The following is a 26245-nucleotide window of genomic DNA, read 5'->3' as shown; positions in this document are numbered from 1 at the left end:
CACGAGCAAGCGACGACCGGAAATTAACCCCGAATCTGGGCGTCGACGTCAACGGTAAAAATAGACCTGTCGAGAAAGCCAAAAAGTCAAATATGTACAGTCTGTTATTTCATTAAACCCTATGTACCATTGGCGAGCCGAAAATTCCAAATCATTACCCCGTAAGCCAGTCCCATGCACATATTGTCCTAACCCAATTCTTGATCCCACTATACATGCCATGCTGAAAGCCCAACGCCGACTTCTGATTCGATATAACAAACGACATCCCTGCCCTGAGCTCTTATAGGCTCGCGGAGAATTCCAGATGCGATGTTGGTCAAAGCTCTATTGCGCTTTGGCCATTATTCGAGGTCAATGAAAGAAACAGAGAGAAATTGGATAAAAACACAAGACAGCGACCTGTCTTGGAATGGAAACCCCAACGAAACGTAGGCCAACCATGTGCCACTCAAAAGTCGACACTGGACCTATGGACGAGAGTCTCTGGGCCAGAATAGGCGTAGCTTGGCGAGCACACGGAAGGGTAGTGCCCAGGAAAGAAAGGAGATGTTGGCGTTGCCACTCCGGCTGGGTATTGACCGGTGTTTATTTTCGATGGCAGTGGCACTTTTCTCTCGAAAGATTTCGGTTGTCGTGCTTTTTGTCCCGTTGTGGCAAAGTCTGATTCATAGGGTGAAGTGAGATTGCGTTTCAGGGTGTTCAGTCCATCGTGGAACTCTGTCATCTGCTGAGAGGCTTGTGGGGGCATCATGTGCATTAGGGGGTCAATGGGCGGAGTCAAAGGTGCCGTCGTGTAGAATGGCATCGCTGGGCCTCGGCTGGTCTCGACAGGTATTGAGTAGTACTGTGGAATCGCCCATTGGACGGGTGGAACCGAAGTGGTTGTTGATGCTGATGTTTGTACGCAGGAGTCGGGGTCGAGAGCGTAAGAGGGGCTGGTAAAGGCAAGGGTAATGGAGGGTGTGGGATTGAGCAGGGCACCATCCACCAGAGGCGACGATTGGGAAGGGTCGTAAGAGCTGGAGGTGGAAACAGACAACGAGGCATGAGAGCTCACACGAGATTTGCCAGGTGAGCTGATGGGGGAAGATTGACTTGAGGCAGGGGCCCAAATGGTGGGTATGTCTTGCCCACCAAGGGGCATTGTAGGTATACCGTGTGCTTCGTATGCCCTATGTGTCATATACCATTCCGGATCGGTGGCATGAATCTCGGTTGCTGTTGACGGCTGACCACGCGCTGGAGCTCTTGGGCTGTTGCTGGAGCGACGCTTGGGTGAGTTGGTATCGCGGATATCACTTGTGGCTTCTTCTGATTTCTTCCTCGTTTGTCGTGAGGGCTTCGTCACGCGCCATTTCTTCAATCTGCTTCGCAACTGAGTCTCGCTGACTGATCGTTAGAGCCTTCCGAATGTTGGTAGGTATGCATGCTCACCTTGGGTTGAAGTTCTCTGAGCGAATCTTCTTGATGACTTGCTTCAGCGGCCATTCCTCGTCTTTATATAGAGCAGCAATCAATGCCCTCTTCTCCTCCCAGACATCCGACGAGATTGGAGCAGAGTTCTTCATCCTCGCGGATAGGAGAACAATGTAAAGCAAACGACAACAACTTAGTCACTGAGTATAATACAGAAGTGGAGAAGGGGGGATGTGGAAGGAAGAGCAATAAAGTGATCCGGTGACTGGCAAAAGAAAGTACAATTCAGAGAGAATGTGCTGTAAGAACGAAAACGTAGATCGGAGGAGGAGCACATCAGATATATGTATCTTTGGCCAGACGAAGAAGAAATTGGCCACACGATCTAGAGCGACAGTCACCAAAGGAATCTAACCGGTGGCCCAGCTAATGCACTAGAACCCGCTTGGCTAGATTCGATAATAAAAAAAGAGGGACAAGAAACTAATCGCGTGCATTGAAAGCAGGCGACCGAGCCCGCCGGGGAATCGGAGACGGGGGAGCCTGGTAGGCTTGGAGAGATCTGCTAGTACGAAGCTGCCCAAGAGACGAACAGTGGTGGAATGAAGCTGGTGATTGGGTGAAAGCGAAGACAGAGCATTGGCGGACCTTTTTTAGCTGCTGCCGCCGGTAGCACGCTCCATTGTCTCGGGTCTGTCATCCTTCATACCCCTGCTTCGCGATCTCATCATATCCCTGGGTCTCCTCGATCTGAGGGACCACAATATGTTGATCGATATTCCACACCATGAAACAGGGCGAGAGCAACATCGGGGGGGGTGGGCAAAAGAGCTGGAAATTCTTAGTGGATGGGGCATCTTCACACCAAACTCTCCAGAGTCCGAATGACGCTCGTGTGTCTTTTGCTTTTTCCTTTTCTTTGCTTTCTCTGTCGGGCCCTCTTTTCCCCTTTTTAGCTTGCCAGGTCATATTCCCATTGGCTGGATGACATCCTCCCGTCAATAGTACGAGTTGACCTATACTTTCCGGTCTCCCCCTGTTCATGTCAAACTGGGTCAGCCCTCACCATTGGCGTGCTGGTGACAAGAATGCCGGATATATGGAGACAGGCCAGTGCCTAGGTTTCTTTTGTGAATGAATGTTTGTGTCTTCCACCTCCAACGCGCCTTTGTCCTCGTTCTCCAAAGGTTGATTTTCTGCCCTTACAGAGTACCGCTAAGAACAATAGAACATTTGATGTTCCACACTGCTTGTATAAGCCCGGTCCAAGAGGACCAATTTGATTATTGTTCGGAATCTGATACCGATAAGACATCGGTATCCCAATCAAGCTCTGGCAGCTAAAAAGGAACTATCCGCTAGCCGAAAAGAGACAAAATAGAATGAAGGAAGCGGTCGATCTTCGGCTATAGACAGTTAGAGGAGGCTGCCAACGAGATCGTGCTAGCAATGCCAGAAGGTGATCCCCCATTCCCCATCGTATCCGTACAGCTAAACCCAGTTGAGGACTTGGCGCAGATATTGAACTGCCGTCTTGGGCCGCTTGTAGGGATCATCCGAAGCCTGGAGGGTTGAGGCAACGAGCAAAATCAAGCGGCGAACGAGTTGGAGAGGGGTCGACTGGTCGAGTGAACTAGAGAGCTACTGTAATGCAGTCAGATGGAGATACAGAATACAGTGGCGACCAGCGAAGTTTTCGTACCTTACCTTGACTTGCAGCCAAAGAGGGTCCCGCCACAGGCCGTCTCTACTCCATTACTACTGCCTTAACTCGCGGTGAACCTGGTGATCAATCTGTCATCTTGGGAAGATCACTTGTTCGGAACAGACGCTATCATTCCTGCCCGGTGTTTCTCCGTGGTCAATCTTCCCGACCCCAATGCCAGACCCACCATCTTCTGACGGGTCACTTGAACTCTTAGGTCGTTCGTCCCGCAATCAATGCATGGGCCAGGCACGATTATCTCGGGACTATCTTCCAGATTGTTTGGCTCGGTAGCCGTTCTTTGGCGCCGGATTGTGGAGGCACATGAGGCTTGACCTTTGTATTCTGGTGACGGAAACAAGTAAACGGGCTAGAGAACCATGGGTACCGTTGAACTGGTGGACTAGGCGCCTGCCTGCATGGAAGAGAGGATTGCGTAGCGCAGAGACTAGTAGACTGCAGGTTGCAGAGCAGAAGGAGAGCGTTAGGCACATGATTCGCGGGCGCTTAGACCGGAAGTCCAAATTGAAACTGACGAACATCTTCCGTTGCAACTTCCACTCCTCAACTCTCGAAAAAGAAAACACTACACCTAGTGGACAGTCTCACCATCAGCCACTGCCGCTGTTGACTATTATTATAACCAACGCGATAATGGCTCCTCCTGGCGCCCTGGCCGCCGCGAATACCCCAGATAACGCTACCTACAGGTCACTACAGCTGACCGGCCGTGAATAGTCTCAGAACTAAGGTCCCCTAGTTGCTGATAGAGGTGGGGAGGATATCAAATGTTTTGATTTGAGTCCATTAGGCACGTACCACTCTCGCGTCTGCAGAGGAGTTCCGCCGGGTCGAACCTTCTAAGCCTCGGGACCCAGCAAAGCGATCCATGGCGCGGGTTGCTTTTTGCGATTGTGAATCACTGCCCAATCGTCAGGCTCTGAAGTATATATCGATGTGCTTGTCATCATGTGTTATCGCAGTCCGTATCAAAAGATATTGAGATACGGACCGTGGAACCGCCCATGCCTGGTGGGTCATGTAGTCCATCAGTCTACGCCTGAGCCTCGATATTCGATAGTCGGACTGCAGGATTCAGCCGCTGCAGTGGCTGACAACAATGGGATAGTCAACAAATTTACTTCCACCAGCAGATTTCGGAGGCGACGGAGGGGGCTGACGCTATACTGAAAGACTATTGCCACAGAATATCAAAACGAAGGCACAAGCAACACCAACTGTGATTGGAAAAACCTGGTGTGCCGGCAATTCTAATTCCAGCTGCCCGGCGAGTTTATTGCTCCTGTACCACCCAAGAGGTAATCCTGCCCTTGATTTCAATCTCATTCCTGCGCAGTCTGCGCCGCTGGAGTTACATTCCCATGATTTCTGACGCATCAAGCTCATGCACTGTTTGCTGCAGCCATGGTTCCTGTGGCGATGGTCACAAAAAGCGATTTTTGCTTGGTAAAAATGTCTTTCCAGAGGGCCGACCCGACAAAACTGGTACCATATCCCGATATCCCTGTACAACTCGACGCGCTTACAGCTTGACGTCCATTGTTTCACGACTGGTCGCATTGCCTTCCTCGTGTGGATTGCGAACTGCATGCACACGCAGATAATGCAGAGATTTGAGGCCACCCCGCTGGCCCATCTCTTTTTGCATTTCCAGATCCTTCTGCGAGTGCTTTACTCGAAATTTCGCAACGCAGTGGCAATCAATTCCCGGGAAACAGGATCTAAATACGAAGGGGGACACTCAAGGGAAATTGAGCCAGTTCAATGGCGCCGGTGTATGCATCCGCAAATAGGTGATACGTGCAAATGGAGGGATTGATGTTTCGCACACTAGACTGGACATCATAATTCCGCCTCTTTCTATCATAAGGACTGGCTGAAGAAAGACTGAGGGCTCATCAATCAATACCATTGATTATACAGAGCTGAGGGAGTCTGAAAGCCCCCTGGTTTGCTCAGGGCAAAGCATCTGAGATGTGCCCCTCACTCAAATTCGCATCAGAATGTTGGTTAGTCATCTAGGGGATTGACTTTTCTATCACAAATCTTCTATCCTCTGTACCTGAAAAAGCATTGATAGGCTAATTGGAGTTTAGCTTGCGCATATGTCATGGTTCCTCGCAGAGTGTGGCTGACAAGGGCATTGTTGAATGCATCCGGTTTTTGACTTCAGGCCGATGCACCTCAGCAACAGGTTACATTCACATTTCTAGAGCTACACATGACCTGATGCTAACACAATAGCAGTTTTCGTTAGGAATAGAAGAGCGTCATATACGATAGTCTTTCCCTGCAGAGCTCTTTCATTCATCTTGTCCTCCCTCAACCTCCAATCTCCAGTGCCTTGGTTATGATCAGCTTGTTGCGCCGCCGGTATTTGATAATTGAATGCCGAGAGGCTAGATGACTTGGACGCAATATTGCTTCATTTCTCAAAGCAGGAACGTAGGTTGAGGCATTTGATATGATCATTTGTCTGTACTACGCATTTCAGAATGAGGATGTCTCGGATGCCTTCACGAGGTCTCATACAACTGCATGATCTTCACCCTGTTGTTGCCTGCTTTGCCGGGTATCTTCAATAACTGCCGCATTTCCTCATTGAGAAGTTATTTCCCCTCCAGTAGCTGGAATGCTTAGCTTTTCCAACCACCAGAGGCCCAGCGTCGCGGTCAGACTCAGCTGGAGATGCGACAGGGTATTGGCTTTGGGCTCTCTAATTTGACCTGCTCAACGATTTTCATATCCCTCATGGCCAGCGGACCTTAGTTCAGCAATCGAACCAAGCATAACCTCAAACTTTCGGGTTCACTGGACCAACAGCGACATAGGCAGGCACCTAGCTACCTCAGAGAGCAAGGTCGAACAGCTTGCTCGCCAGGGCTCAACTGGACGTCATGGGGGGGGAAAGCGATGAGCTCACCAGTGGAACATACCCGTCTCCCGCATGCCACAGTTTGGGGATATTGCCGCATGTACTTCCTAATAAAATCTTGCCCGACATCCGGCTTTGTCCTTCAGCTTAGTTTGGCGTTGATCAGTGGGGAAGACACATTGCAACCCTGCACGTCCCTGGCAGAGTTTGACTGATAGAGTTTGCGGCGATCCCGTAAAGCTGTTCACTATTGAACCGAGTGACTAAGAGATTGATGAGTTAGCGGCCATCTTGGTTTATTCCAGCACCTATCAACCGCTAGAGACAGACGTAAGCAGAGCGCCTGAGACTCAAACCACGGCAATTGAACCACATCGAAGCGACCTGGAGCAGGCGGATCACCGCGTGTTACACGATCCGCTATGCAGCTGCACCTTTCGAGATCTTTGCCTCGTGTCAGCCCCGGTTACGCACAGCAATTGGCCACAGCTTTTCTTTGTTTGCCCAAAGTGGACAGAATTTGTCCTCACCACCAAGTCGAAGAAAGAAAGTGTATCCTGCGCTACGCGCTATACTTGACGGAGACTTCATGGCGACTCGGGGAGCCTGAGACCGTTCGAGTATCTCTCGCGCCATGTTAGCTTTCTTTCAGTCAAACCGTCGGGTCTGATGGTCGCGACACGACCACCAGCTCACAAAGAACTGGAATTTACTCATCACGCCTCGAGCCGCCGAGGTCGTGAACGCACTGGCATCCAAGCGCGCCACAGATCCTGCGGATACTTTAAGCTCCGCATCTGCGCCAGGGCCCCCAGGCCTGGCCAGTGGCCTCAGTCTGATTGTCGACGAAGCTGTCAGAAACTGAATTCGTCAAACGATGTTCGGGGTGGCCGTTCATCAAACTTCAGCTATCACTCGGCTCATATCCGTCTTGTCGCTGTCCTTTCGGCCGTGGGTTTGTGGAGACAGAATTGTTTGAAAAACAGATGGCAGATTACTAAGATCCTTCTGTCCCCGCAGTGGGCCTCCATTCAGGCCTCCAACATCGATCCTGCAGCCTGCCAGATATGTATGGAGAGCTGGATCAAGTCAACTCCATTGCTGCTTAGATAACTAGTTTGAGGCGGAGCCGCGGAACCCATGCACGATGACCCGCAAGCGGTTATCACCGCACGACACGACTGGAAGCGGAAGGATTGAATGGCGGTGAAAAGCTGTTTGGCTTTATCGAAGAATGGGGCTCAATTGAGATTTGTCAAGGTTTGGCCTGTGTCTTTGTCAAACCGCTCGGGCTGAGAGCATAGGTACTGAGATAGGGCTCTATGCATGTCGTGACTCGCAGTCGTTCCCCAGAGTCAGCCAGCCCACATTACATTCTACCCTCCGAATAGATACTCCGTCTGGATATCACATTTACAGTTTACAGTCTACCTACCCATGAACCCCATGGAGATGGCATCAGAGCCATGAAAACCAGAGCAATGTTCAGCTCCGTCTGCTCGCTTAGTGTATATAAATAAATGGCTCCATACCTACATGTTTGCTTGCCTCTCGCTTCAAGAGCACAAACAAATCGAAACAGCCACGCCTCCAGTTGACGAAAATGATCAAAAATGACATGTCAACTGCACGATCAATCTGGTCATGCGAGATTTGAGATCCAGATTCAGTTTCATGGCCAGATTGCGAGTTCTCCATTCCTGCCGCGCTTGCATTGTCTGCCCTGTTTGCCTGATGGGTTTAGGGCCTGAGGCATACACACATACCTAGGTACTTAGCTGCGGAATACTGACGGCCGCATGCATTGCTGCGTCATGGAATGATCTGGAATAGGGGAAGAAAATGAATATCCATAGCTACATACATACATTAATCGAACATAATGATAAAGTACCCAGAGAAAACAAGTCAAAAAACCTGTCGGTGTAATAATACCAGAACATGCTAAGGCAAGACAGACAATGAAGATAGCGCAAAAGCAAAAGTAAGTTTAGCATAAAAATACAGGTGGAAAAGAAGAAAAGAAGAAAAAACGCGGTTAGCAAGCAAGCAAGCAACGTCAATCACCCGTCAACGACGTCTCTTGCGCAGCCGATGCTCCTTCCCCTTCTTGGACTTCTTCGTGCTCTTGTCTACGGGGAGCACGAGCGGTTCGTCCTTCATGTTCCATTCCATGAACCGCATGAGATAGTTGTCGATGTGTCCTGGCGTGGAATCCGCCTCTGCATCCGCGACCAGATCGGGGTTGTTTGCGCCCTCGACCTGCGCCGCCGCATCGTCGGGTAGGGGTGTGCCTGCTTGAGTTGGGGTCTGGCCCTGGCCGGAGGTAGTTGAAGCGCCGGTGGCGTTAGCGTTAGCACCAATGTTGGCACGCTCATCAAAGTCACCGTCGTCGGCGTGCTCGAGTTCCTTCTGTGCGTTCATCGCCGCGTCGATATCTTCTTTGTCTTCTGCTTGTTCGAAGACGCGCGAGGTGTTCGTGACTCGGTTCTCGAGGACACGGTCCATCGCTGCGCTGGCTTCGTCTTGGCTTGTTAGGGCCTCGTCTTCGGCGCCGATCATGTCGCGCACGTCGAGCTTCGTGAAGTAGTCTGTCGTGAATTCTCCTTCTTGGATGACGACGTCGTCGAGCATGCGCTTTTGGTTGGCCTTGCGGAGGATGTTGGATTCGATGGTGTATTCGGAGACGAAGCGGTAGATGTGCACGTCGCGGGTTTGTCCAATACGGTGGCAGCGGTCCTGGCATTGCTTGTCCATCGCTGGGTTCCAGTCGAGATCGTAGAAGATGACTGTGTCGGCGCCTGTCAGATTGATACCTAGACCTCCGGATCGACTGGACAGGATGAATGCTAGGATACGGTTGTCGTTGTTGAACCGGTCTGTGAGGATCTGTCGCTGCTCGACCTTGGTCGTACCGTCTAGACGAAGGTATCGGTGCCCGTGAATGTTGAGGAACTGTTCCAACACGTCAAGCATCTTGGTCATTTGTGTGAAGATCAATGCTCGATGACCGCCGGCTTTGAGGTCGCGAAGCAACTTGTCCAGTCGTTGCAGCTTTCCACAGTCATACTGTAGAAGTCGCTTGTCTGGAAACGCAATGGACAGGCGCATTTGGGCCTCATGGAAAGGGTCATGTGGCGGGAATCTCTCCTTGTTTGTGAGGTGCCGTGTTGAGATAGGTGTGAGAGCTGCTTCTGTTACTCCTGAAGCAATCGCTGCCGGAGTGACACAGGCAAACCTCTGCACGTACCCGTCCATGTCCAAAGATCGTTCCTCCAAGGACATGATCATCGAAGCAAGCACAGAGGACTGACTTGATAGCCAATCCGCGTATGACCGCTTCCGTAATGGGCCATTGGCTGTCGGCCGCTGCTTGCTATCCGCGGTAAGGAACTCGATGAGGCTGGTTCCGTAGACAGGTCGACGACCGTGGCGCTTCGACTCGAAGTACAAGAACCTTTCCAGCTCCGCCATCCTCCTTTTCCTGCCGTCGTTCTCTAAAGCCTCCAATGTTGATTCCATGGTAGAGCCGTTGAACTTCATCTGCCAATTTGTCCGATGATACTGGCGCTCGCGAAGTGTATTGAAGGGTGCGTAAGCCATGATCCTGGCGCTATCATCCGCTAGTCTTCGTGAGATATCTTCTCTTGAAATCGGTACCATATTGAGGAAATCGAAATCCAGCTTCTCGAGCGGATGTTGCCAGAGGAGTCGTCGCCGAACAAGAAGTTCCTTGGTTTCGAAATCTGTGGCAACAGAACGTGACATTGCAAACGACGTTGAGATGGGTCGAGTCTCGAAGAGATCTGGATGGTTGCAGACCTTTCGTAGTTGCATCAGACAGTTGATGATGGAAAGGTAGTTTCCGGATGCAAGCGTTTCCTTGGTTTGCGCCCTGGACATGAAGCCATCGTAAAGGTATCTTTGTCGTTTGGACAGCCTGCAGTATACGACATGCTCGTACTTGCCAGGCATTTGCTTTTCAACGTCCGCTTTCAAACGACGTAAGATGTACGGTCGCAAGACAGTATGCAGCTTCGTCACCACTTGCTTTGCTTCATCGTCCATTGTTTCTCTGCCATGTTCCAGGATTTGTTCCACAGGGCGTCGGAACCATTCGGAGAAGTTCCTCAGATCAGCGAATCCTTCAATACCAGCTTCATCACCGTCGGTCGGCATCAGAAAGAAGAGCAAAGACCACAACTCAGTAAGGTTATTCTGAAGAGGCGTTCCAGTAAGCAAGAGTCGAGCCCGCGTTCTGAAGGTGAGTAGCGCTTGCCACCTCTGCGAGCGGAAATTCTTGATGTTGTGAGCCTCGTCGAGAATCATGTAGTGCCAAGCCCTTCGCTTCAGGACTTGCTGATCCTGTAGCACCAATTGGTATGATGTGATCAACACATTCCAGCTGTTATCGTCCATCCAGCCTCGACGTTTTTGGCGACGCTCTTCTTGTGTTCCATAGTATGTCATAATCTTGAAACCCGGACACCACTTCTTGAACTCCATCTCCCAGTTGAGAATGACACTCGTCGGAACCACGACAAGATGTGGACCCCAGACCTCGTGTTCCACAGCTAGATGTGCGAGCAGAGCGATTGTTTGGATGGTCTTTCCGAGACCCATTTCGTCTGCAAGAATACCGTTAATTTGATTTGTGTAAAGACCCGCTAACCAATCCAAACCAAAATGTTGATACTCTCGTAGGGTTCCCCGGAGAAGATGAGGTACGGGTGTTTTAAGACCAGGAGCAGGCGATTCATCTGATGGCACTTGCTTTTCAATCGGGGCATCATATGACGAGACAGATTCGGGCTCAGAAGGTTTTGTAGCGATCGTTCCCGGGGACGGCTCGCTAGAAGGAGCTCTACTGTGATCTGGTTCACGTTGTTCAGGCTCGAGCTCATTGCCAGTGCTGGGTACCTCGAGTTTGGTGGCAGGCGATGTAGGTGGTTTATCAGGGTGAGTCAATTCCTCGGTTTTAGGCACATCCATCATGTCGATATCATCGGGCTGTGCTTCAGAAGGAGGAACAATATTCTCAGCCGGTGCGGTGTCAGCGTGCGAGACCTGATTTTCGGTGGTGGTTGTCTCCTCAAGGAGCGTTTGACTCTCATCAACTGCGTTGTCGACAATGGGACCTTCTAGAGCCGGGGAAGCCACATCCGTGGCTGGCGTGCTGGAATCTTTCTTCGTTGGACCAGTGGGAACAAGTGTGACTTCATCGTCAGACTCGTACTCGTCCTCATCGGAATCGGCTTCACTCGACCCCTCGTTGCCGCCAGCATGAGATATTGATACATCATCGCCTTCATCACCTTGAGGAATGCTAGAGGCTAGATCCTTGGCGGAAAAGAATCCTAGTAGACCAGACCTCCCATCATCCTCTTCCTCTTCCGAGTCAGCTTCACTAGAACCCTCGTCGTCACTGTCGCCCATGTCATCGTCCATGTCGGTAGATTCATCGCTATCATCCATGAGAACTGGGTCGATTTCTTCGAGATCTACATGCTCCGATGGTGTTTCTGCGGTTGGCGGTATTTGCGATGTAACACCATCATTGTCATCAACATCTGTAGCGTCGCTTCTCTCTGAATCCGTATCCGAGTATGCGGACGTTGCTCGAGCAAGATTGCTGGTTGGTAGATCCGCGTACTTCAACCGCAGTTCTTCGGCGGTAAGACCCGCATCATCATCCTTGCCATCTCCGTCGTCCTCTTCGGTATCCGTGGACATATTACTTTCGTCTTCTTCGTCGTCAGAGTCATCATCCGTATCGGCTTCATCATCGTCGGACGTAGTCTCCGGGGCATCACTTCCAGTTTCACCCAGGATTTCCAACCGTCGTTTTTCAAAAAGCATAGTTGACTGTTGGATCGCTCGGTCTAGGGCTCTTTGATCTTTGGCTTTCTGCTCCTCTTCCCATCGTGCAAGACGTATCCGGTCAATCTCTGCTCGTGCCAGATCGAACATCTTCTTGAGATCCTTAGCCAGCTGTTTGCGCTTGCCCCGCATCTCCTCTTGTTGCTCCCTTAGCACATCTTCTGGATCCTTATTGCGCTTTCTCCATGCATCTGCGCAGGCAAATGCCAGTTCCTTAGCCACTCGACGGTGACGACGATGTTCCTGATCGAGGAGTTTTTTGAAGAATACGGTATGCGCGACAAGGTGATCCTGATGCGAATACTGCTGAGGGGGTTCCTCTTGTTCTTCCGGCAAAAACGCAGAGCAAACTTCAGAGCTTAGTAGACCACCGAGTTTCATCGCGTCCATCACTTGCTGTCTCCTCTGCGCCTCTTTCAATGCCTCCCCTGGCCCAAATATACCCTCTCCTCCCAAGCCTTCATTCGAAACCCATTCTTGAAATGAACCGTATTTCCGAGCAGGAAGAACGTGACCGGGATGCTGCACATCGAGTGTCGGCTTCTTGACCTTAATTCGTAACCGCGGTATTCCCTGTCCGTCGTCATCATGCTCATCGTTCGCCGCATTTTCCAGGTCCTCCTCCTTCACATCAAGCGCCGCAGCCGCATGTAACGAAGATCGTGTTGGGCGTGTTTTGTTCGGGTTCGAGTAAGTAACCATCCCATTCGAGTGCCGGTGGTTGTGCTTGGAAGTACCAGAGCTGTCGGACCTCGTGCGCGTAGACGTACGTTTCGGCGGAGGTGAAATAGACCCTCGCTGCCTCCTACCTGTTTGGCCCTTTGACGACGTGTTCGGTGAACCGTTCACTGCTGCTGCGCCACCTAGCGACCTTCTCTGTGTTCCTGAACGCGCCGATGCTGGAGATGACGCAACCGCATCGGTCCGACTAGACACAGCTTTACTTACATACAGCTTGTGACCAGCGCGCGTGGGCTTGATATCCGGTGACGGTTGTTCGACGGGTCCGACGTTGCTAACCCTTGTAGATCGACGCTTGCCATCTACAAGCTTCGATGTCGGGCCATCAGCGCCGGCCTTCTTCCATGGAGGAGAAGCTGCCCTGGAAGCTGAGCGACGCGAAGGCGTTGAGCTTCCGATTTTCCGCCGCTTGGAGGGTGGTTCGTCACTGTGGTCGACTGTGACATTTTTGACCTCGGATGGAATCGAGTCGAGAGCGGTGGTATCGATAGGGGGAACGTTCGAGGGAGTTGCGGATGAAACGGGCTCGGATTCCGGGGTCATTCGTTCATTTTGGCGCGATACAGCATCATTTGTGCCGTTTTGCATGTCTTGTAGCCACGGAGACAGGGGCCCTCTCTACAGCTGACCCCAGTTTTCCCAACGAGGACGCGGTTGGATGGGGTAAAAATCGCATCAACAGGTAGCGGGAACTGAGTTGAGGTGCCACCAGAAGTCTGGCATAATTATCGGCAACGTAACGTGGTTGGCAAGCGAAAAAAGCGATGGATTGGATGATTTGCGTGAAGAGGTGATTTTTTCCCAATTGTCGACGAGTCAACTCCAAGGCGGACGTGTAGGTAAGCTGGCGCGCGCCGTGGAGTTAGTTACATAAGCCACCTTCCCCGTCATCCGCAACTTCACTCCATCGCCAGTCGAGCCTTTTGCTTCCCCCCTCGCTAAGCTACATCTTTCAATCTACAGCTCTAGAGAGGTTGGTGTCACTCCGTCGGTGCCAACTGCGACGCTATCTCGTTGTTTTAGAGCTAATTGTCCCCCCGCAGATGCTTGCCCAACGTATCCTGTCACGGCGCCTGCCCCAGGTTGCCCTTCGCTCTACCGTCCCCCGCGCATCATTTTCCCAAGTCCGTGCCTTGAAGGACGCCGAAAAGGAGGATCCTCTGCAGGTATGACGTCTTTTTGCAGCTCTTTTACTGTGTACCATGTCAATTGACGCCATTGCGCTCGTCTAGAACGGTGGTTACCAGAACCCTCCCCGCCAGAAGCGTGCTTTCCGAGACCCCTACGGCGAATGGTGGGATAAGCAGGAGAGGAGGAACTTCGGCGAGCCCGTCCATGAGGAGAACGAAGTTTTAGGTGTTTTCAGTCCCGAGCAGTACACCCATGTGACTGCCCGCAAGGGTCTGTTGCAGCTCGGTGCCTTCGTCGTTACATTCCTCGGATTCTGCGGCGTTGTGAGCCTTTTCTATCCCGACAAGCCCAGCACACCCAGGACATTCCCCGACGGTCTAGAGAAGGAACTCGGAGGTGCGAATGCTGCTCCGGTAGGTTTTCAATCCGTCATCTCGATGCTCAAAGGCGATATTCTAACGTACGTTTAGGCCCGGAAAACTGGCGAGGGCTCCTGGTGATGATACCTTTTTTTTATATGTGTAATACATACAATGCGATTTGTTCCGGCGCCCGTCGATTATCTGATTATTACAAGTGAACCTGTTTTGAGATCTACAGCACAGGACCAAGCCTAAATTTACTATTCGCACCTGGAACGGAGCCAGGTATTTTGAGAGAAGTGGTTCGGATGGTACCAGCTGGGTCGTTGAATGACAGGGTATGGCAAGGCGCTGCTTTTGGGCAGCATCGTTGGCTCATGACCAAGGTCGAAACGGCACCATGTACTAGAAGGCTCTGTAAGACTAAAAATAAATTGGGTGTAGCAGAATCATATGTTTTTATTTGATTTCAATTTTAAAATTTAGTAGTGTAGACTGTGAACACCGAGTGCGGCGCCTTACGTCAGACTATTTTAAGACATTTGGGAGACGCTGGAGTCTTTTGTTTCAGATTTCAGGCGTTCGTTCGGCAGCACCTTGCTCCTGCGATGATCTGCCGCCGCAACAACACGCCCCTTTCATCTTCACCTTATCTGCTTTGATTCGTTTCCCTGTTTCGCTCCTATGATACCCATCTTTTTCTCGCATTTCTGAGCCCAGCGAGAATCATCCACAGTTTTCTTCGTTCCTTCTTCGAGCTGCGCAAGCTGGTAATCTGCTTCGCGATCCTCCCATGGTCCCGCCGCCGCCCCTCGCTTCTGATAGCTGAAGATTCCAGATAACCTACAACCCCTATGTCTACAGGGTCTACTCAATCCCGAGGCGTAAACCGGCGGGTGAACAGCATCCAACATGAAGCCCGCCATTCGCGCAACCAGTCGTTGTCTCGCCGTCGTACGGTGAGCTCCTCAGCCGCCTACTCCTACGCCCTCCGAACGGCATACCTTGCCCACCTCCTTCACCCGCGTGCACGCCGTGTTCAAACTGCCCCCGCTCCTCAACAACCGCGGCCGAAGCGGACTTCGACCTCGTTCCAGGATTTGATGAGCGACTTCTCCCTCATTCGCGATTCTAAAAGCTCCCGGTTTCCGCATGGCTTCATAACCGAGCTCGAAAAGAGGTTGACGGGTGTGCTGATGGGAAAAGAGAGGAGAAAGGAATACCAAGATCCACTTGTGGTTCGAACATTCGCTGCCTTCCTCAATGCCCTGAAAGACAGCTCGTTCAAGAAGCGGATGGAGAAAGACCGACGTGCCGAAGATCTTGTCCTCATTTTCTATTCCAATGCAACCAAGGAGCTGAGCAAGGGTAAAGATCACGATGATGACAGCTGGAGGCTCATGGTGGATAGACATGTCGCGCTCTTTGTTCGCCTATTCGCGCTTATCCTCAAAAGCCACGATTGGGCGAAGGAACGACCAGAGCTCGCAAATCGACTGCAGGTCCTGGAGACCAAGCTCCTTTCACAGGATTTGGACCTTGTGCAGGCCACCGGTCCATCGACTGTCGAAGTCATTGCGCCAGTGAGCTACGATGTGAAGGATATGCCTCTTGTGCAGCATGTTGCGAAAATATTCAATGTTGGCCTTTCCCAGGTGCAATTTGATATAGATAGCCACCGGGGAGTATGGACTGAGCAGGCGGCGCTGAAAGACCTCAAAGCCTACCAAACTCATCTGAGCCTCAAGACGGGAAACACATTCTCTGCGGACGATTTTGAGGAGGAAGATGCTTACGAAGGCTGGAGGAAGAACGAAGGGCCTGATCTATCTCAGATGATGCTCGCCATCATACAATCTAACCCTGGGCTCGCCAAGAATACTCCCGGTGGTTCTATTCCGCAGTTCAATGCAGGTGCCGACCATGAATCGAGTACTATCAGCTCGACTGGCCGGCCAATATCGTATGTGATTGACCAGCCTGTGGACATAAGCTCACTGTCTTTTGACGATGACAAGGAAGAGTCCGACACATACACCTTCATACCGCCGGATCCGCGGTCGGTATATGGCACAATTCTAGCTCAAGCTTTGAGCCATGATCTGAAAGACCGTGACCTAGAGGCCACACCAGCCACCTCGGACGTGCCTTCGTTGAAGTTGTTCTCGAAGCAATCAACTGAGATGTTAAACGAGATTTGTCTTCGCTGGAGGATTCCCGCGTATTCCAGAATTGTCCTCTTCTTGGACGTTGTACGATCAAAGTTTGTAGACAATGAGATCGACCTCAGCACCCTAGACGGAGCCTTTACCTTTGTCAAGGAGATGCCGTCGGCCGAGGGGAAGAAGCGAAACAGTTTTGTTTCATCAGTACTCTACGATAGGCATAGGTGGACCGTGCACGACAGGCTGATGATGCGTCAAATACTCTCTTCTCTTCACGAGGCCATCTTGCGGGAATTGTATGACGTTATGATGGACTGCTATGAGGCAAAGCCTCGTCCAATCGGTCCAACGATGTACGTTTTGGAGAATCATATCCAGTTTGATCCTGACTATACGGAAGACGAGGGTGATTTGGAGCGCTTCCGTTCATACGTTCAAGAAGGCCTGTCACAGAAGGCAACTGAGAAGTATCAGAGCATACTGAGCCAAGAAGTCCCAGTCGAGCCAGAAGAGTGGGGGTTTGATCATGTCATTCGGCTTTGCGATGCAATTACTAAACACGCTGAGAAGATTCGCAAGCGCTATCGAAAGAACCCAGAGATTATGGGGTAGGTGTTCTATTCCTTATTTCCATGGGATAATTGCTAACAAACTAGGGTGAATCCTCACGAGATACTCTTGGCGAATACCATGGTCATTTTCGCGGAAGACATTCATCAATTAATGGTTCGGATCATTGAGCTGGAGAAAACAAGAGAAGAGGAGCTTGAAATTGAGGATGCTTTTCATCTCTACAAGCAACTGTGCTCTGTGCGCGAACTCTTCGCGAAGCAACTTCCTGAGTATGTCCCACAAAACTTATACGGGCTTTACTAATGACTTCAGGACTCCGTTCCCCTTTCACATCGAGGATGTATTGGAAGACTTTGTTTGGAGATGGTTACGTCTTACCGACCAAAAGATCATGGAGTGGACCGAGCAAGCACTCCGACAGGATGTTTTTACCGTCAAGGACGATAATGCCAGGCACAGTGTATCTATAATCGACATATTCCGCTCCTTCAATCAGATCCTCGAACAGATGATAGGACTCAACTGGGCCGACGAATTTCAGTACGCCAAGTTCATGACGGCCCTGTCAAAGTCGATCGGCCGAGCGGTGGCGGTATATTGTGAAACAGTCGAGAAAATCTTTGCAAAAGAGATGGATAGACTTTCTCCGGATCAAGAAGCGGCGCTGAACCAGACAACACAGGAGAAACTGATGAGTTTCGCGAAGGAGGCGTGGAATAGCAAAGAGAAGATCGAACCATTCCAATTCTTTCCTCAGGTAATTGGCCCGAAACGTCCAGGACGAATTATGCTAATATGCCTAGTCTCTGGTTAAACTGAATAATATTGAGTACGCTCTTACCATGCTTGACAGGCTTGAGCGCGAGGTCAATGTTGATGGCTGCGCGGAAGCCATTGCTCGACATAGCCCTCCGCAGCTTCAGAAGATCCGTAAATCGACGACTTATGTCTTCACGATCAAGGTCGTTGAGGCAGAAGACCTGAAGGCTTGCGATATGAACGGTGGAAGCGATCCATATGTTGTTTTGGCGGATGAATATCAGAAGCGAATCGCCAAGACGCGCATTATCTACAATAACCTCAACCCACGTTGGGATGACACAGTCGATATTACAACTCAAGGCCCTCTGAATATTATCGCCACGATTTGGGACTGGGATGCAGTGGGTGACCACGACTACGTTGGTCGTACGTCAATCAAGCTCGACCCCGTCCATTTCAGTGATTTTCTGCCGAGGGAATACTGGCTTGACCTAGACACTCAAGGTCGGCTCTTGCTTCGAGTCAGCATGGAAGGTGAACGTGATGACATTCAGTTCTACTTTGGCAAAGCATTCCGGACTTTGAAGCGAACAGAGAGGGACATGACCCGGAAGATTACGGAAAAGGTAAGCTACTGGTACACCCTTGTTGTAAAGCATTCACTAACTGATAGTAGCTTACTTCGTACATCAACCACTGCTTGTCTCGACGGACATTGAAATCATTGTTATCTCGCGGTATCGGATCTACCGTATCCAACTTCCTCAATCGAAACCGCGCTCAGACACTCACTGCTGCACCGTCCGGCGCTGAAGTCGAGAACGCATTGACACCGCTTTTCGACTACTTCAACGCCAACTTTGCAATCATGGCCGAGACACTTACTGGAGAAGCCATGAAAATGGTCATGGCACGTCTTTGGAAGGAAGTTCTCGCCACAATCGAGAGCCTCCTCGTGCCTCCTCTCTCCGACAAACCATCTCACCAGAAACCGCTTACAATGCAAGAAGTCGAAATCGTCTCACGCTGGCTCGTGCTCCTCCTCAACTTCTTCCATGCCCCAGATGAGGAAACAGGCGAAGCCGCCGGTGTCGCCATCGACATCCTGAAATCGCCTAAATACCACGAGATTCAGAGCCTCAACTTCTTCTACTTTGAACCCACCGACACTCTCATCCGTACGTCGGAGCGAATGGCCTCCGCTACAATCTCCCGACAACAAGCACAACGGAACCGGGCGTCCGCCCCGCCCAATGTGGGCTTGGGAGGCGCCAGCGTCCTTGGTGTCCCTGGTGGCCGTCGCGCTAAGAGTGTCATGAACACGCGAAACCTAGGCACGATGAAGAAGGCTAAGGCCGAGAAGTGGAAGGAGGCGCAAGCCGATCCGAACGACGATATGATTCTGCGTATCCTGCGTATGCGGCCGGAAGCAGCTGGGTATCTCCGTGACCGTAGTCGTCAGAAGGAGCGCCTTGCCGCTGCGGCTGCGGCGGATGCTATTGTCAAGCAGAGTCTTATGGCTGGTGCTGGGGGACGTATGCCTGGGACTTTGGGACGTCGATGATTGATTGATTTATCTGTTTTAGCAATCTCCTTTATTGTTGATCTACTGCGTATGTGTCTGTTTGTCTACAGCATGGATACCGATTGATGATTTGCAATGCTTTTTGTTCATTTGAGATGATGTGGATAGCGGCGAATTTGCAATATATCAAATAATAATAATCATAAATGACCACTCCCACTCTACCGTAGGATATCATCATCCACTTTATTCTTCCAATCCAGTAAACTAGTTCCAGTTTACGCCAGAGCAATGCACTCAATCTCAACAGGAACACCCTTAGGCAGCTGCTTAGCAGCAATGCAAGAGCGAGCGGGCTTGTGAGTAAAGAACTTCTCGTACTGCGCGTTCATCTCAGCGAAGTTGACCATGTCGTCGAGGAAGACCTGCCAGCAACAAAACAATCAACCATTAGCCGCTGTCCCTCTACAATGTCTTTAAGTGCCCAAATGTAGCACAGAACTTACATTGACGCGAATGATCTTGCTGACGGACGAACCCGCAGCCTCGAGGATAGCAGCGATGTTGTCGCAGCAGGCCTGGGTCTTGGTCTTGATGTCACCCTCGACAAGGTTGCCGTTCTTGTCGGCGGGGATCTGGCCCGAGAGGAAGATCTGGCCGTTGGCCTTGATGGCTTGGGACTGGATTATCCTTAGTATGTGGTGTTGCAAGGAGGTATGGTAGCTGTTGCAATTGCTCGCGGAGTGTTTATGGGGTGCGGGGTAGGTGCTGGAGCTGGAGTTGAAGCTGACTGGAAGGGAAGAGGGGTGATGAACGTACGTAGGGGCCGACAGCTAGATGATATTGTTAGTAACTGTCATGGTCATGTATATAGATAGCAGCTCCCTAGGTCTGGGATATGTGGTGACTCACGAGGGCAAGCGTTGGGGGTGAAGATGTTGGTGAGGTCAGACATTGTGGCTCGTTGGAGGGGCAATTGGACACGAGAAGAGAGACGGGGACGAATTGAGGATGTGAGGAGAGGACGAGAGACAGACAATAGACGAGGCGAGATCCTGAGCATGGAGAGTAGAATATAAGAAGAAGTGTATTCCGCGGGAAAGTTGTGGAGGGGAACAACAGCCTCAAGGTTCCCCCCACTTTCCTTTCCACTTTCCTTTCCACTTTCCTTTCTACTCCGACAACGGATCTGTGTTCTCCAATGCCTCAACCATCAACTTTGAACTCATGAAATGTTAATTCTAGTCTACTAAACACAATATTTGGCATTGACCACAAACTACAACTTCGCCGTCTGGCTCTCCTTCTTCACCAAATCGCGCAGTTCCCGGCGTAGGATCTTCCCACTGGGGCTCTTGGGAATAGCCTCCATATACACAACCCCTCCACGGAGCTGCTTATAATGCGCCAGGTTGCTCTTGACAAAGTCCTTGACCTGGTCCTCGCTGATCTTTGATTTATCGGCAACGATGTATGCTCGCGGGACTTCGTTACCTGAACCATCGGGTTCCTGAACGCCAATGACAGCTGCATCGTAGATGAGGGGGTGGGAGATGAGATGCGCTTCCAGTTCGGCGGGGGCGACCTGAAGGCCCTTGTATTTGATGAGTTCCTGATTTGTTAGTACAAACTCGCAACTGAGGTCCTCAGTGAGAATGACGTTACCTTCTTCCGGTCAACGATATAGAACAGTCCTTCCTTTCGCAGACCAATATCACCCGACTTGAACCAGCCGTCTTCCGTGAATGCTTCTTTTGTGGCCTTTGGATTTCCAAAATATCCTGTCGTTACCACAGGCCCCTTGACGAGGAACTCGCCTTCCTTACCCTCTTCGACATCCTTTCCGTCCTCGTCGACGATCCGGAGGCGCATGTTGGGGTAAAGACGACTGACACTGCCGGTAAGTTCTTCTGTATCCCACGGCATGCCCGTTGTTGAACCTGTTGTTTCACTCAGTCCCCAGGTCTGGTTGATTAAGCATCCGAGCTTTTTCTGCGCTTTCTGCTGCAAGTCTGCGCCCATCGGGGCAGCGCCAGAGTACGCGCGACGCAGCGTCTTGAACTGATCCGTGACCGCCGGGCTGAGGGAAAGTAACAGATAGATTGGTGGTACAGTGAAGAAGAATGTGATCTCCAGTTTCTTGTTGTACTCCAAGAACTTGGGAAAGTCAAACTTCTCCATCCAAAATACTGTGCCTCCGGCAGCAGCAGGGTTGGCAAAGTATCCTTGACACCCAGCAACATGAGCAGTTGGAAGATGCGCGAGCGTGCGGTATGGATGCGAGTAATCGGGCTCCGTCTGTCTTCTCTTTGCAATGTACTCGTGGTCGAAATATACAGGGATCAAAGCTTCAGCGACAATATTCAAGTGCGAAATGTTGACACCCTTTGGCACACCAGTCGTGCCACTCGAATACAGCAGACATATCAAAGATTGCTCGAGCTTCTTCGGATCTGTGATTCGCTCCCAGTCCAGCACGTCAGAGGGTTTCAAGCCATCCAGATAGTTTTGGCCCGTGGCAGCATTCTGAAGAACACGCTCATGGCCCATACTCCGCAGGATCAATACACGATTCTCTGGTATGCCAGCAGCCTTGGCCGCCTTTAGGACAGTCTCTTTTGACTCCGGACCAGAGATCATCAAGCGGCTTCCACCCTGACGAACTTGTCTCTCGAGTTCAGGCGGTGTCGCCGTTGAAGAAGCAGCACTCCAAACACCACCAGCCGCTATAACGCCATAAAAGACAGTCGGCAGCAAGATCTGTCCAGCGCTCACTCCAACAACGACATCTATCCCAGCACCGTTGCTCCCAACCCCAAAGTGGTGACGCAGGATATATGCAATTTGGCGGGTGAGGAGGCGCGTCTGAGCTTTTGTGATTGCGTTCGAGGGATCTGCTGCCTCCGCGTGGAAGACTGTACTCTCTGCGCTTCCGGGAATGGGCGATTCTGTGGATGTAAAATAAGTCAAGAGTCGCAGAAAGAAGGGCGCGGAGACATACCGAAAAGAAGCGTCAACAAATCAATGTTGAGCAAGTCATAATCCTTGTCGGGCAGGTAGATCACCATCTTTGTAACACTAACCTTGAATCCTCGCTGACTGATTATGGTGGCACGATTCGTAGAATTCCCTCTTAGTCCGGACTTTCGTCGAAACAAGCAAGGAGAGACCGTCGGTGTCGTCGACAGACAGGTCGGATCAAGAGCAAAAAGCAATAGCAGATCAGATTACAAGATTAACTTAAACAACCCAGCGAACAGCGCAGTCTTATTAATACCATGTCAATCATTCTGACTCTCTTTCTACACTTCCAGTAGATCCTATTGAGCCCACACAGCGGCACCGGCTTCCCGTACCCTAGCCCGAGGTTTCTCGGCTGCGGAGAAGCACATGCGGGGTTGGGGGCCCCAGCTCGCTAATCTCGCTTTGATGAACGACTGGATCATTAACATATTGGGCAGGCTGAACAGAGATAATATAATTGTGGTTTATGCTGTTAAGATTGGGTTGTTGGTGTGTTGGTGGCTTAGTTTATATGTAGAGAAATTGTTGAGACGTCAGATCCGTGAGAGCTTGAGAGGTATCTATAACCTATACCAAGGTGATAGGTATAGCTTGGAGTGGAGTTACTTTTTACGCCCCGGGGAGCTGGGAGGGTTGCCCGCTGCATTATAGGGCGTTTTAATCTCCGAGAACGCCTTATGCGAGTTGTGCTTTTATGAAGTGTACTAGTCCTGCGGAGTAGTCTATAGCTAGAAGGATTCCGGAATAAATGAGGGGAAGCAATATCAGTGAATATATATGTACTGTATGATATGTAATAGTGTGTCTCGTGAGACTAATTGGTATAAAACATGTGGAAAATGCCTGAACGCCGCGCTGTTGGAAATAGAAAACGCTGACAATCTCGTTCCGCCCAAAATGATCATGATAGTACAACAAAATGATGAGTCTTCGTTAAAGGCAAGATAATAAGAAGGTCGTTATTTGGCCTTGCTGTTGTTCCCCATACTGGCCAGATGTTGCATGAATGCCGCAGCTTGGTCCGCAGGGAATCCGAAGAACACGGGGCCGTTGAAAACGATGCTAGCGCTGCCGTTCGGCGTGGAGGCCTTGGGTGGTTCATCCGGGCGCTCCTCTTCCTTCGCGTCTTGTGTGGCAGATTGCTGGGCTGGCTCGGCCGGCTCGTCGTGACGGATCGTGTCGGTTTCGATGGCTGGGTGGTCTGGAGGAGGCGCACCTCCGCCGTGACCGAAGGGACAGCGGCCCTTGGGCTTAGGAGCACTTGTTCTATTCTCAAGAAGTTTGTCAAGGGTTACGCCGGGAGCCGCTGGTGACAGTATAGCAGAGTCAAGGGAAGGATCGATGGCGGGTGGTGGAACAGGAACGTGAATCCCCCAAGGCCGGCTCGGTGATTCACCAACACGGACTTCTCGCAGAGGTCGGTCGAAGTGACTCTTTCGCTCCTCATCGTTCTCGTCGCCCTCGCCGGGAGTCTGAGGTTTCACATCTTCCGCCCACTTTTCCACGCGCTCCGCCGAGGAACTGCCTGTTCGCAAGCTCGAGCTGCGGCCGGGGAGGAAGGCTTGATGTTTCTGAGACAAGCCTCGGATCATGTTGGTGAGGTTGCCGTATTTGGCGTCCATAGCTCGGGAGCTATTCGAATATCGTTTCACACAAATCGCATGGCTTCTAGGGATCTCATGCTTGTGTCGCTCCACATAGTCGGCGATTTCTTCCGGACTATGTTGGTCTAAAAATCTGATTGGGCAGCGAGACGCAGGGCAACGAGTATTCGAGGAGCGCGCAGAGGCAGATGGAGCGACGCTTGACCGTCTTTCCAGCTGCTGTTCCTCCTTGATGGGGTCTAGATGCTGGTAAGCGCAGGTGTCGCCGTTCTGGGCCGGCAATGCAGTCTCGATACCGTTGACCCCATTTTCAAAAACCAACTTGTGAGGCTTCGAGAAGGGGCAGCGCAGACTTCCGCGCGTGCCCCTGGTAGTGAAGTCTCTCTCTAGTGAGCCAGCCCTCGTTGCAACCTCGCCGGTTGATCCATCATCATCAGGGTTGAGAAACGATTTGTACATCCCCAACCCCTCTGTTATGGCAAAAAGACTCGAATCTCCTACGTTTCCAGACTCTGAAAGTTCTTTTACTACATCAACTGGGTTTAGGTTTGGTTTGATGGGACTGGCGAAGTCGCCGCGGCCGAGGATCTTCTCCGAAACAATCTTGGAATGCGGATCGAGTCCTTCGACGGTTCGGTGTGCTAGCTTGAGATACTTTTTTTTTCGAGTCAGCAATGAACATCCAAATGACTGAAGCAAAAAACAGAAACAAAGTCTCATCAGATAATACATGTTATATCCGTCAACGTCCGAGGACTCCTGATCTAGAGCTAATCAAGTTCTCTCATCACCTGAGACATGGGCGGGGAGGTATGAAGAGAAAAGAAGGGAAAGTACCTCATCATGGGCGTATTCCAGCCGTTGCTGAAGAAGCTTCTCCTTGGAGCTGAAGTGTTGTGTAGTCAGTAGCAGAGCTTCGAAAGCTCGAGCCAGGGTTTTCAACTGTCGGTCCGGCTGCGGATCGGCAGCGAGAGGAGCAGGAGACATCATGCAGTAAAAGCAATAGAGTTACAAGGCAGAAAATGATACATCTGCTGAGATTGTCAAGCACTTCTGCGGAAGGCAGAAGTACAGCGGAAGAAGCATGAAGCCGTCATACGACGGATAACGATTAAAGCCGAAAGCCTCATTGTTTTCGCTGCTTTAAATAGTCGGCTGCCGTAAGCGAGTTGGCCCGTGCATCCCACGTGATCTGGCCCGATTGTCGGAACATGGGTTCTTCCCCTGTCCTTGCCCGGTCTGCACAGTCTTAGTCAGCATCATAACGTGTTTCCCGGGTCCACCGTAGTTCCCGGGTCCGCCGTAGAACCCCCTCCGAAAACCATGCTTGCTTAACTTTAAAGTACTATACAACAACCAAAAGTAATTTAATTTAAATAAGCTAAGCACCAAAACAATTAGGACAGCTGGTTCTCTTATGGCCCTGAATATTACATTCTGAGCATCTTGGTGGAGCACGTTTAGGTACACCTAAACTTTAAGGAGCATCTCTGCCAGCAACCCCCCATCTTGCCTCTATTTCATTATTTCTTGATAAAATTAGGTCCCTGGCTTCCTGAAATAAAACACCTTCTGTAGGAGTCATCTGGCGTTTAGAACAACTCTTTTTCTGCCTGTTATTCTTAATAGCCGAGCGGAGATGACAGTTTTCGCTTGCTAGTAAGCTGGTATTGTAGATGGCCAACTTACAACCTTTTACCAAGTCATCTAAGACCTTTTTGGTAGGGGTAGGAGGGCTATTAGACCATCTCTAAAGCATCTTTTTAACTAAGGAACATTTTTGGTGCACGTGGCGCATGGTATAAGGTGTACCAAGCTAAGAGGAAGGGATTAAAGCATTCCCCTTGCTGGGAGGGGGGGTAGGGGTACCCAAGTTAAGGTTTAACTTATCCAGTACTGCCTTAGGATTAGCAGGAATTAACCCAGTTGCTCTAAATCCGCTTTGGATATTCTCCATAGTAAAGACTTCCTAATAAGCTGCTGGATAAGCCTTTAAGAAATCCAGCTTGTTAATATGGTTGTATCCCAGGCGCCCTTTCTGCTTAATAAGCTTGCCATACGCCCTCTTAAGAGGGCCAAAACAACCAACATTCAAAGGCTGTAGAAGATGAGATGAATGGGCAGGCATGCAAAGAGGTATAATATTGTTATCCTTGCAGGTATAATCAAAATCAGGCGTTAGGTGGCTTCCATGGCCATCAAGAACCAGCAGTTAATACCCCCCCCTTGTACGCCCATTGGTGGCTGGAATAAAGACTTTTTAAAGCCAGCAAAGGCCAATTGCATTAGTAGTCCATCCATTGGCGCTTATTTTAATCCTCTAATTACCAGGAATCGCGCCTTTATCAAACCATTGTTATGGGCCCCTCGTACGAGGTGCCCTAAGAGACAGAACTCGGTCGCTACGCGACCTCGTACGATGACCCACCCTCGCTTACTGCCCTCCATTTCTTATTCC

The 26245-nt window shown here is 50.7% G+C and overlaps 7 protein-coding genes across 7 annotated transcripts; 2 read left to right on the top strand and 5 right to left on the bottom strand.

The window, feature by feature from the left end:
• Positions 1 to 336: 336 nt before the first annotated feature.
• Positions 337 to 1843, bottom strand: BDV14DRAFT_9961 (Clr5 domain-containing protein). Its single transcript, XM_073777989.1, has 2 exons — positions 1438 to 1843; positions 337 to 1388 (listed from the first exon to the last, which is right to left on the bottom strand). Exons 1-2 carry the CDS (start codon positions 1569 to 1571, stop codon positions 452 to 454), a joined length of 1071 nt encoding a protein of 356 aa, XP_073622443.1. The 5' UTR covers positions 1572 to 1843; the 3' UTR covers positions 337 to 451.
• A 6061-nt stretch (positions 1844 to 7904) lies between these two features.
• swr1 (putative SNF2 family helicase/ATPase (Swr1)) lies at positions 7905 to 13441 on the bottom strand. Its single transcript, XM_073777966.1, has one exon. The coding sequence runs from the start codon at positions 13227 to 13229 to the stop codon at positions 8091 to 8093; it is 5139 nt and encodes a 1712-aa protein (XP_073622442.1). The 5' UTR covers positions 13230 to 13441; the 3' UTR covers positions 7905 to 8090.
• Positions 13442 to 13532: 91 nt separating this feature from the next.
• Positions 13533 to 14581, top strand: BDV14DRAFT_184559 (uncharacterized protein). The gene is made up of 4 exons (XM_073770527.1): positions 13533 to 13628; positions 13685 to 13807; positions 13874 to 14185; positions 14243 to 14581. The coding sequence occupies exons 2-4, from the start codon at positions 13685 to 13687 to the stop codon at positions 14270 to 14272; spliced, it is 465 nt and encodes a 154-aa protein (XP_073622441.1). The 5' UTR covers positions 13533 to 13628; the 3' UTR covers positions 14273 to 14581.
• A 65-nt stretch (positions 14582 to 14646) lies between these two features.
• On the top strand, positions 14647 to 19283 carry BDV14DRAFT_184555 (C2 domain protein). The gene is made up of 5 exons (XM_073770526.1): positions 14647 to 16907; positions 16956 to 17141; positions 17185 to 17629; positions 17676 to 18260; positions 18311 to 19283. Exons 1-5 carry the CDS (start codon positions 14989 to 14991, stop codon positions 19196 to 19198), a joined length of 4023 nt encoding a protein of 1340 aa, XP_073622440.1. The 5' UTR covers positions 14647 to 14988; the 3' UTR covers positions 19199 to 19283.
• BDV14DRAFT_184553 (Endoribonuclease L-PSP/chorismate mutase-like protein) lies at positions 19284 to 20289 on the bottom strand. Its single transcript, XM_073770525.1, has 4 exons — positions 20072 to 20289; positions 19979 to 19992; positions 19666 to 19839; positions 19284 to 19584 (listed from the first exon to the last, which is right to left on the bottom strand). The coding sequence occupies exons 1-4, from the start codon at positions 20220 to 20222 to the stop codon at positions 19438 to 19440; spliced, it is 486 nt and encodes a 161-aa protein (XP_073622439.1). The 5' UTR covers positions 20223 to 20289; the 3' UTR covers positions 19284 to 19437.
• A 53-nt stretch (positions 20290 to 20342) lies between these two features.
• BDV14DRAFT_184551 (uncharacterized protein) lies at positions 20343 to 22424 on the bottom strand. The gene is made up of 3 exons (XM_073770524.1): positions 22284 to 22424; positions 20847 to 22215; positions 20343 to 20778 (listed from the first exon to the last, which is right to left on the bottom strand). Exons 2-3 carry the CDS (start codon positions 21797 to 21799, stop codon positions 20439 to 20441), a joined length of 1293 nt encoding a protein of 430 aa, XP_073622438.1. The 5' UTR covers positions 21800 to 22215; positions 22284 to 22424; the 3' UTR covers positions 20343 to 20438.
• Positions 22425 to 22934: 510 nt separating this feature from the next.
• On the bottom strand, positions 22935 to 24900 carry BDV14DRAFT_184548 (uncharacterized protein). Its single transcript, XM_073770523.1, has 2 exons — positions 24625 to 24900; positions 22935 to 24441 (listed from the first exon to the last, which is right to left on the bottom strand). Exons 1-2 carry the CDS (start codon positions 24775 to 24777, stop codon positions 23143 to 23145), a joined length of 1452 nt encoding a protein of 483 aa, XP_073622437.1. The 5' UTR covers positions 24778 to 24900; the 3' UTR covers positions 22935 to 23142.
• Between the last annotated feature and the right edge of the window lie 1345 nt (positions 24901 to 26245).

The sequence above is a fragment of the Aspergillus stella-maris genome (assembly GCF_047715825.1).
Source record: "Aspergillus stella-maris strain CBS 113639 unplaced genomic scaffold BDV14scaffold_101, whole genome shotgun sequence".
NCBI classification, from domain to species: Eukaryota; Fungi; Ascomycota; class Eurotiomycetes; order Eurotiales; family Aspergillaceae; genus Aspergillus; species Aspergillus stella-maris.
This window is presented reverse-complemented; position numbering and strand designations above follow the sequence as displayed.